This window comes from Molothrus aeneus, unplaced genomic scaffold, assembly GCF_037042795.1.
Source record: "Molothrus aeneus isolate 106 unplaced genomic scaffold, BPBGC_Maene_1.0 scaffold_30, whole genome shotgun sequence".
NCBI lineage: Eukaryota > Metazoa > Chordata > Aves > Passeriformes > Icteridae > Molothrus > Molothrus aeneus.
In genome coordinates, this window is record NW_027098964.1 from 1,320,743 (window position 1) to 1,331,050 (window position 10,308).

The 10,308-nt window shown below is 56.1% G+C and overlaps 2 protein-coding genes across 2 annotated transcripts in view; both read left to right on the forward strand.

Annotated features, from left to right (window-relative positions):
• Positions 1-1,449, forward strand: part of SLC8A2 (solute carrier family 8 member A2) — a 9,285-nt gene extending 7,836 nt beyond the window's left edge. The window contains exon 8 of the mRNA XM_066570608.1: positions 194-1,449. Coding sequence (XP_066426705.1) covers positions 194-570 — 377 coding nt within the window. The 3' untranslated portion in view covers positions 571-1,449. The remainder of the gene's footprint in view (positions 1-193) is intronic.
• Positions 1,450-2,345: 896 nt separating this feature from the next.
• On the forward strand, positions 2,346-9,365 carry PSMD8 (proteasome 26S subunit, non-ATPase 8). The gene is made up of 7 exons (XM_066570727.1): positions 2,346-2,574; positions 3,320-3,392; positions 3,875-3,977; positions 4,573-4,738; positions 7,072-7,172; positions 7,765-7,876; positions 8,581-9,365. Exons 1-7 carry the CDS (start codon positions 2,368-2,370, stop codon positions 8,716-8,718), a joined length of 900 nt encoding a protein of 299 aa, XP_066426824.1. The 5' UTR covers positions 2,346-2,367; the 3' UTR covers positions 8,719-9,365.
• Positions 9,366-10,308: the final 943 nt, after the last annotated feature.

Below are 10,308 nucleotides of genomic sequence, written 5' to 3' on the forward strand. Positions count from 1 at the left end.
TGTCCCAAATGTCCTGATTGTCCCCAACACCCCCAATGTCCCCAACACCCCCAATGTTCCCAATGTCCCCGATGTCCCCGTGACCTCCCAACGCTCTCAATGTCCCCAATGTCCCCAGTACCCCAAATGCCCCCAACGCCCCCAACACCCTGGGATGTCCCCAACGTCCCTGAATGTCCCCCGATGTCCCCAGACACGTTCGCCAGCCGCGTGGCCGCCCTGCAGGACCCCTGCGCCGACGCCTCCATCGGCAACGTCACGGGCTCCAACGCCGTCAACGTCTTCCTGGGGCTGGGCCTGGCCTGGTCGGTGGCCGCCGTGTACTGGGCGGCGCAGGGGCGGCCGTTCCGCGTCCCGCCGGGCACGCTGGCCTTCCCCGTCACGCTCTTCACCATCTTCGCCTTCCTCGCCATCGGCGTGCTGCTCTGGCGGCGCCGCGCGCCCATCGGCGGCGAGCTGGGGGGGCCCCGCGCCCCCAAAATCCTCACGGCCGGGCTCTTCCTGCTGCTCTGGCTGCTCTACGTGCTCTTCGCCAGCCTGGAGGCGTACTGCCACATCCAGGGGTTCTGAACGGGGGGACTGGGAGGGACTGGGAGGGACTGGGAGCACTGGGGGACGTGGTGGGGACAGGGACAGGGGAACAGGAATCAGCCCTTGGGGATCACTGCCACATCCAGCACATCCAGGGGTTCTGAACGGGGATACTGGGGGCACTGGGAGGGACTGGGAGGGACTGGGAGCACTGGGGGACATGGACAGGGGGACAGGGACAGATGGACAGATGGACAGGAGCCAGCCCTTGGGGATCACTGCCACATCCAGGGGTTCTGAATGGGGATGCTGGGGGCACTGGGAGGGACTGGGAGGGACTGGGAGCACTGGGGGACAGGGACAGATGGACAGATGGACAGGAGCCAGCCCTTGGGGATCACTGCCACATCCAGGGGTTCTGAACGGGGATACTGGGGGGACTGGGAGCACTGGGAGGGACTGGGAGATGGCAGCAGGGGACAGGGACAAGGGGACAGGGCCATTGTCACCTCCCCGGGGTTCCCCCCATATTAATTTGGGGTCCCCGCCATGTCCCCTCCTCCACACCAGGGACCCTTGGGCCACCTCAGGGACCCCCCAGGACCCCCCAAAATCCCCCAAATTCTCCCCAAGGACCCCAAAATTCCCCCCCTGGAGACCCCAAATCCCTTCAGGGACCCCCAAATCACCCACAAAGGCCCCAAAATCCCCCCCCCCCCCCAAAGGACCCCAAATCCCCCCATGGAGACCCCAAATTCCCTCTAAAGGACCCAAAATTCCTTCAGGGACCCCAAATCCCCCCAAGGGACCCCAAATTCCTTCAGGGACCCCCAAAATCCCTTCAGGGAACCCTCCCCCATCCCCTCCCGGGTCCGTTTCTTATCTCGCAGCGTTTTTTTAAAGGGTGGGGGAGGGGCGCGGTGGGGGCGGGGCGCGGTGGGGGGGTTGGGGGTGGGGGGAGGGGCGCCCCCGGAAAAACAAAAACGAGAAAAAAACAAAAAAATCAAAAGAAAAATAAAAACCCCAAAAAACTCCAGACCCGCCCCGGCTGTAACTGAGCGCGCGCGAGGGAGACCCCCGTGACGTCACACGCTCGCCGTCACGTCACGGCCAAGCCCGGGTGACGTCACTGCTTTTTTCCTTCAACCCACGCCGCGGCTCCGGCCGTAAAGCGGCTGTCGCAAAGCGCAGCGCGTTGCCATGGCGACCGGCGTGCCCGGCGGTGTTACCATGGAAACCATCCCGGAGACCGACCCCCCCCCCCCCCCCCCCCAAAACCGCCGGGGGACCCCCAAAATCACCTCAGGGACCCTAAAATCACCCTGAGGACCCCTAAAATCACCTCAGGCACCCGAAAATCACCCTGGGGACCCCCAGAATCACCCTGAGGACCCCCAAAATCACCTCAGGGACCCCCAAACCCACCCTGAGGACCCCCAAAATCACCCTGAGGACCCTAAAATCACCCTGGGGACCCCCAAAATCACCCCAGGGACCCTAAAATCACTTCAAGGACCCCCAAACCCACCCTGAGGACCCCCAAAATCACTCCAGGAACCCCCAATCCCCGCGGGTCCCCCTCAGCAGCGGGGCCCGCCATTCAGGCCGCGTTACCATGGTTACCGCGGCCCGGCGCGGCACGGCCGCACAGAGCGCGCGGTCGCCATGGCGACGCCCTCACGACACCCGTAAAGGGCGGCGGGGAGGCGCCCACGGCGGCGTTGCCGCGGCGACGGAGCCGGGGGCGGGGAGGTGCCGGAAAGCGCCGCCCGCGTTGCCGGGCCAGGGGCGCAAAGCGCGGCCGGGCTCGCGGCACTGTCGCGTTGCAGCGCAGTCATGGCCGTGCCGAACGGGGCCGGGGCCGGCGCCGCGGCCGGGACGGGCCCGGGGGGAACCGGGCTGGGCCTGGCGGGCCCGGGGGTCCCGGTGGGCACCGGGGGAGGCCTCAGGGCCGCGGCCGGGCTGTACGAGCAGCTCAAGGGAGAGTGGGGCCGGAAAAGCCCCAACCTGGCCAAGTGCGGGGAGGCGCTGGGCAGGCTCAAGGTGAGGGGCTTGGCTGAGGGGGAAATTTGGGGGGGCTGAGGGGGAGTGTTGAGGGGATTTGGGGGGTCTGAGGGGGTTTGGAGTGGCTGAGGGGCTTGGGGGATTTTGGAGAGATTTTTGGGGGATTTGTAGGAGGGTTTGAGGGGGATTTTTGGGAGGTCTGAGGGGATTTGGGGGATTTTGGGGGGGTCTGAGGGGGTTTGGAGTGGCTGAGGGGTTTCGGGGGGATTTTGGGGGCATTTTTAGGCGGGTTTGAGGGGGATTTGAGGGGCGTTGAAGGGGATATGGGGTATTTTGGGGGGAATTTGGGAGATTTGGGCGGGATTTTGGGGGGCCTGAAGTGATTTGGGGGATTTTCGGGGGCTTTGAGGTATTTTGGGGGGTTTGGGAGGGATTTGGGGAGTTTTGGGGGATATTTGGGGGAATTTTGGGGGGTTTGGAGGGGATTTGTGGGTCTGAAGGGTGTGGGGATGAAGGACCCCCGAGTTTGGGGCAATTAAAGCAGAATTTGGGGTCCCTGGGTTGAGGGGGGTCCCGGATTTTTGGGGGTTCCCGGAATTTTTGGAGTGTCCCCACCCCCACCCCTCCATTTGTATCATTTCCTGTAAACACCAATTAACCCCGAGGCATTAATTAACACCAAACCATTAATTAACGCTGAATCTTTAATGAACTGGGGTGGGGGGGCACCGAGACCCCCCCAGGGTCCCCCAAATTCCATCGGGATCCCCCAAAATCTCCCCAGGTGGCTCTGCTGGACCTGAACTTCCTCCCCACCTCCGGCTCGGCCATGACCAAACAGCAGCTGATCCTGGCCCGTGAGTGCCCAAAAATGCCCCAAAAATCTGCCCAAAAATGGCCCAAAATGCCCCCAAAAATCTCTCTAAAATCCCCCCAAAATATTCCAAAAATCCCTCCCAAAATCTCCCAGAAATGCCCCCCAAAATGGACCAAAATACCCCGCAAAATAACCCCAAAAATGGACCAAAATGCCCCAAAAAATCCCTCCCAAAAATGGACCAAAATACCCCAAAAATCCCTCCCAAAAATGGACTGAAATACCCCAAAAATAGCCCCAAAAATAGCCCCAAAAATTCCCAAAATCTCCCCCAAAATATTTTTTGAAATTCTCAAGAACTCCCCCAAAAATCCTCTACAAATACCCCAGAAAATGCCCTCAAAAATTCCCCAAAATGCCCCCAAAACCCCTTTAAATACCCCCCCAAATCCCCCCAAATTTCACCCAGACCTTTTCCAAACCCCAAATTCCCATTTTTTCCCCATTTTTCCCCATTTTCAGGGGATATTTTGGAGATTGGGGCGCAGTGGAGCATCCTGAGGAAGGACATCCCCTCCTTTGAGCGTTACATGGCTCAGCTCAAGTGCTACTACTTCGACTACAAGTGAGTCTGGGGGGTTTGGGGGAAATTTGGGGCATTTTGGATAAAATTTGGGGGATTTTGGGGAAGATTTGGGGCATTTTGGATAAAATTTGGGGGATTTCGGATAAAATTTGGGGGATTTTGGATGAAATTTGGGGAAGATTTGGGGGGATTTAAGGGGGTTTTGGAGGCAGTTTTCTCCCTCAGGAAGCTCCACTGAGCCCCAGTCTCCAAAATATCCCTTGGGAAATGGGGGGAAAAAAAATGGGGAATTTGGGGTTTGGAGAAGGTTTGGGTGAAATTTGGGGGGGTCTGGGTGGGATTTGGGGGGGGCTCAGAACCTTCTGGAACCTTCTGGTACCCCTCAGAACATTCTGGAACCCCCTCAGAACCTTCTGGAACCCCCTCAGAACATTCCAGAACCCCTCAGAACGTTCCGGAACCCCTCAGAACGTTCCGGAAGCCCTCAGGGAGGAGCTGCCCAGGGTGCTGTGGCAGCAGCGGCTGCTGGGGGGCGCTGGGGGTGGGGTGGGAGGCCCAGGGGGTTCCGGGACGGGCTCAGAACCTTCCGGAACCTCGCGGAGCACGTTGGGAACGTTCCGGAACCCCCCTGCAGGGAGGAGCTGCCGGAGTCGGCGTCGCGGCACCAACTGCTGGGGCTGAACCTGCTGTTCCTGCTGTCCCAGAACCGCGTGGCCGAGTTCCACACGGAGCTGGAGCGGCTGCCGGCGCCCGACATCCAGGGCAACCTCTTCATCCGGCACCCGGTGTCGTTAGAACAGGTACGGGGGATTTAGGAACCTCTTCATCCGGCACCCGGTGTCGTTAGAACAGGTACGGGGGATTAGGGGATTTAGGAACCTCTTCATCCGGCACCCGGTGTCGTTAGAACAGGTATGGGGGATTAGGGGATTTAGGAACCTGTTCATCCTCACCCGGTGTCGTTAGAACAGGTATGGGGGATTTAGGAACCTCTTCATCCTCACCCGGTGTCGTTAGAACAGGTATGGGGGATTTAGGAACCTCTTCATCCGGCACCCGGTGTCGTTAGAACAGGTATGGGGGATTAGGGGATTTGGGAACCTCTTCATCCGGCACCCGGTGTCGTTAGAACAGGTATGGGGGATTTAGGAACCTGTTCATCCTCACCCGGTGTCGTTAGAACAGGTACGGGGGATTTAGGAACCTCTTCATCCTCACCCGGTGTCGTTAGAACAGGTATGGGGGATTAGGGGATTTGGGAACCTCTTCATCCGGCACCCGGTGTCGTTAGAACAGGTATGGGGGATTAGGGGATTTAGGAACCTCCTCATCCTCACCCGGTGTCGTTAGAACAGGTACGGGGATTAGGGGATTTAGGAACCTCTTCATCCGGCACCCGGTGTCACTGGAACAGGTATGGGGGATTTAGGAACCTCTTCATCCTCACCCGGTGTCGTTAGAACAGGTATGGGGGATTTAGGAACCTCTTCATCCGGCACCCGGTGTCGTTAGAACAGGTACGGGGATTAGGGGATTTAGGAACCTCTTCATCCGGCACTCGGTGTCGTTAGAACAGGTGTGGGGGATTAGGGGATTTAGGAACCTCTTCATCCTCACCCGGTGTCGTTAGAACAGGTACGGGGGATTAGGGGATTTAGGAACCTGTTCATCCTCACCCGGTGTCGTTAGAACAGGTGCGGGGGATTAGGGGATTTAGGAACCTCTTCATCCTCACCCGGTGTCACTGGAGCAGGTACGGGGGATTAGGGGATTTAGGAACCTCTTCATCCTCACCCGGTGTCGTTAGAACAGGTACGGGGGATTAGGGGATTTAGGAACCTCTTCATCCTCACCCGGTGTCACTGGAGCAGGTACGGGGGATTTAGGAACCTCTTCATCCTCACCCGGTGTCGTTAGAACAGGTGCGGGGGATTAGGGGATTTAGGAACCTCTTCATCCTCACCCCGTGTCCCTGGAGCAGCTGTGGGGTGGATTTTGGGGCATTTTTGGGATTTCTGGGTTGATTTGGGGCTGGAGTTGAGGCTGGGATCCGGGGCCGTGTCCTGGGCGGGTCTGGGGACGTTCCCGTGCGATTCTGGGGAGTTCTGACCCTTTTGGGGCTGTTTTTACTGCACTTTTTCAGCCTTGCATCCCATTTTTCCATTTTCCCGTTGTTTTGCTCCATTTTGGGGTTCCCTATCCCATTTTTGGGATGTTCCATCCCATTTTTGGGGGTGTTTTGCTCATTTGTGGGTGTTTTACACAATTCCCAGAGTTTTCTATTCCATTTCTGGGGTGTTTTACCCCATTTTTGTGGTGTTTTACCCCATTTTTGGGGTGTTTTATCCCATTTTTGTGATGTTTTACCCCATTTTTGTGGTGTTTTACCCCTTTTTTTTGGTGTTTTACCCCATTTTTGTGGTGGTTTACCCCATTTTTGGGGTGTTTTATCCCATTTTTGTGGTATTTTACCCCATTTTTGGGGTGTTTTATCCCATTTTTGTGATGTTTTACCCCATTTTTGTGGTGTTTTACCCCTTTTTTTTGGTGTTTTACCCCATTTTTGTGGTGTTTATCCCATTTTTGTGGTATTTTACCCCATTTTTGGGGTGTTTTATCCCATTTTTGTGATGTTTTATCCCATTTTTGTGATGTTTTACCCCATTTTTGTGGTGTTTTACCCCTTTTTTTTGGTGTCTACCCCATTTTTGTGGTGTTTATCCCATTTTTGTGGTATTTTACCCCATTTTTGGGGTGTTTTATCCCATTTTTGTGATGTTTTATCCCATTTTTGTGGTGTTTTACCCCTTTTTTTTGGTGTTTTACCCCATTTTTGTGGTGTTTATCCCATTTTTAGGGTGTTTTACCCCATTTTTGGGGTGTTTTATCCCATTTTTGTGGTATTTTACCCCATTTTTAGGGTGTTTTACCCCATTTTTGTGATGTTCTACCCCATTTATGTGGTGTTTTACCCAATTTTTTTGGTGTCTACCCCATTTTTGTGATGTTTTACCCCATTTTTGTGGTGTTTTACCCCTTTTTTTTGGTGTTTTACCCCATTTTTGTGGTGTTTATCCCATTTTTTTGGTGTTTTACCCCGTTTTTTGGTATTTTACCCCGTTTTTGCCCCCAGTACCTGATGGAGGGCAGCTACAACAAAGTGTTCCTGGCCAAGGGCAACATCCCCGCGGAGAGTTACACCTTCTTCATCGACATCCTGCTGGACACCATCAGGTCAGGGACCCCCAAATCCCCTAAACTCACCCCAAACCCCTTTTCCCCTCCCCTCAATCCCCCAATCTCCCTCAGAACTCCATCAATTTCCCCCTCAAATCCCCAAAAATCCCCCCCATATTGCCCCAAAATTCCCTCCAAAATCCCCTCCGAGACCCTCAGACCCCTCAGTTTCCCCCTCAAGCCCCCCCAAAATCCCCCAATTTCTCCTTCACACCCCTCAATATCCCCCTGAAACCCCCCGAAATTCCCCAGTTTCTCTCTCAACCCCCCCAATATCCCCCCAAAATTGTCCCCAGGGACGAGATCGTGGGCGGCTTCCAGGCCACAAACCCCAATATGGCCCCAAAACCCCCTAAAATTCCGCAATTTCCCCTTCAAACCCCCCAAAATCCCCCTGAACCCCCCAAAATCCTCCCCAGGGACGAGATCGTGGGCGGCATCCAGGCCACAAACCCCCCAGTATGGCCCCAAAATTTCCCAATTTCCCCTTCAAACCCCCCAAAATCCCCCTGAAACCCCCCAAAATCCCCCTGAAATCCCCCAAATCCCCCTGAACCCCCCCAAAAGGCCCCGAATTTCCCCACTGCAGGGACGAGATCGCGGGCTGCATCGAGGCCGCCTACGAGCGGATCCTGTTCCCCGAGGCCGCGCGGATCCTGTTCTTCAGCTCGCCCCGCAAGATGACCGACTACGCCAAGAAGGTACCAGGAACACCCCGAAACACCCCGAAATAGCCCCTGAAACGGGCTGAAACACCCCCTGAAACACCCCAAAATAGCCCCTGAAACACCCTGAAATAGGCCCTGAAACACCCCCGAAATAGCCCCTGAAACACCCCCAGAAACACCCCGAAATAGCCCCTGAAACACCCCAAAACACCCCCTGAAACACCCCGAAATAGCTCAAAAACGGGCTGGAACGCCCCAAAACCGGTCTGAAACACCCGAAAAATACCCTGAAATACCTGAAAAACACCCTGAAATACCTCAGAACCACCCTGAAATACCCCCCAAAAACGTCCTGAAACACCCCCAAAATTGACTGAAAGCCCCCAAATCCCCTTCTAACCTTCCCCAAAACCCCCAATATCCACCCCAAGACCCCAATGTCCACCCCAAATCCCCTTTACCCTCCTCCAATCCCCCTAAATCCCCCCAAAACCTCCCCCAATTTCCACCCCAAATCCCCTTCAAACCCCCCAGTTTCCACCCCAAACCCTTTAAATATCCACCCCAATATCCACCCCTAACCCCTCTAAACCCCCTCCAGTTCCCCTAAATCCCCCCAATACCCACCCCAAACCCCTTCTTCCCCCTTTTAACCCCGTTTTTCCCCTTTTAACCCCTTCTTCCCCCTTTTAACCCCGTTTTTCCCCTTTTAACCCCTTCTTCCCCTGTTTTCCCAGCGGGGCTGGGTGCTGGGCCCCTCCAACTATTACAGCTTTGGGGGGCGGCAGCAGAAGGCCGAGGACCCCCCGATCCCCTCCACGGAATTGGCCACGCAGGTCATCGAGTACGCCCGGCAGCTGGAGATGATCGTCTGAAAAACACAAAACTCCCTCATTCCCCCTTTAGTCCATTTTTTCCCCTTTTTTCCCCCCATTTTTTCCCATTTTTTCCGCCTTTTTTCTGCGATTTTTCTGCCTTTTTTCGCATTTTTTTGGGGGTTCTCCAACGTTTAAAGTGGTTTTTTTTTTTTTTTTGGAGGGAGTTTAAGTGGTTAAAGATTATTTGGGCCTTTTCCGTGTTAACACCTCCAAAATCTCCCCAAAACCCCATTTATTCTCCTTATTTGTCTTATTGCGTTTTTTTGGGGGTTGAAGTATTTTTTGGGGTGTGGTTAAATATTTAAAAGGGGGTTTGGAGGGGTCTTGATGCTCTCTGAAACCCCCAGGACCCCCAAAATCCCCATTTATTCCCATTTTCTCTTCAATTTTGTCACATTTTTGGGAGAGTCTTCATGTGGGAACCCCATAACCCCCTCAGACCTCCCCAAACACCCCCAAATCCCCCTTTTAACTCCCATTTCCCCTCATTTTCGGGAGGTTTCACAATTTAAAGGTTCTTTTGTGGGGGGATTTGGCGATCCCCCCCTCCCCACACCCCCTTTTTGGGCAGAACCGGGGGGCTGAGCCCCCTCCCCAAAAATGCAAACCCCAAAATGTTGTTCCAATAAAGCGCTGGAGCCGGAGTGAGGCGGGTTTGGGGCCATTTTGGGGCCGTTTCGTTCCTGAGGGGGCTCCGGGACCCCCGAATTGGGGAGGGGGCGGTGCCAACCCCGCACGATAAAACCCCGCCTCGCCTCTCCTGATTGGCTGGGGGCTCCCGCGCTTCACGCTGATTGGTCGAGGCGCTTCCCCCAGCAAAAAAGGCGCGCTCGCGTGGCCGGCGTGAATGAAAGGGCTGAGATGATTGGATGGCGGGAATGAGAGGAGAGCGGTGATTGGTTGGAGCAGCGAGGCGTGTAGCCAATGAGCGTGATAGGGGGCGGGGCTGAGGTGAGGTGAGGAGGGAGTGCGCCCCCTTGCGGCTGGGAGGCCCAGTGCTCTCAGTTACCCCCATTATGCCCTCCCAGTTGCTCCCAGTTACCCCCAGTGCCCTCCCAGTAGCTCCTGCACGGAAGAGCGGGGAACGTCCCACACACGCTGGCCAATCACAAACGAAAACGTGAGCAAATAGACCAATCAGAGCGCGGCGCTGAGGGAGTGGGCGTTGATTGACGTGCAGCTCAGCCAATGAGTGAGGGGCATGCCCGGTGGGCGAGAGCAGCAGCCGGGGCTCCTCGACATAAGCCAATGGTGGCCGGATGAGGTTGATCGACGTCTTGTGGCGGCAATGGCGGGGGCGCCGCGGACGAAAGGCGCTGTGGGAAGAGGGAGGCGGGATCTGCGGGATGGACAAGAAGAAGGGCGGAGCCTCGCCCTGACAGGCAACTGCGCCTCCAATCAGCGCGGTGGGCGGGCGGACCGTTGCGAGCGACGACCAATGGTATTCTCAGGATTGCATTGATGGGCAGTTCAGCCGATCAATAGGCGCGGGGCTTTTTTCTGTGACTGGGCAAATCACAACGGCGTGCGGCCTCGCGGGTGTGGCGGGAACGGCGTCAGCCAATGGGATGCGCGGACCGTCTTGAT

Coding starts and splice junctions, on each gene's coding strand:
- PSMD8 (XM_066570727.1), top strand. CDS start 2,368: ATGGCCGTGCCGAACGGGGCCGGGGCCGGCGCCGCGGCCGGGACGGGC. Junction 7,173..7,764: donor ATCCTGCTGGACACCATCAG/GTCAGGGACCCC, acceptor TCCCCACTGCAG/GGACGAGATCGCGGGCTGCA. Junction 7,877..8,580: donor TGACCGACTACGCCAAGAAG/GTACCAGGAACA, acceptor CTGTTTTCCCAG/CGGGGCTGGGTGCTGGGCCC.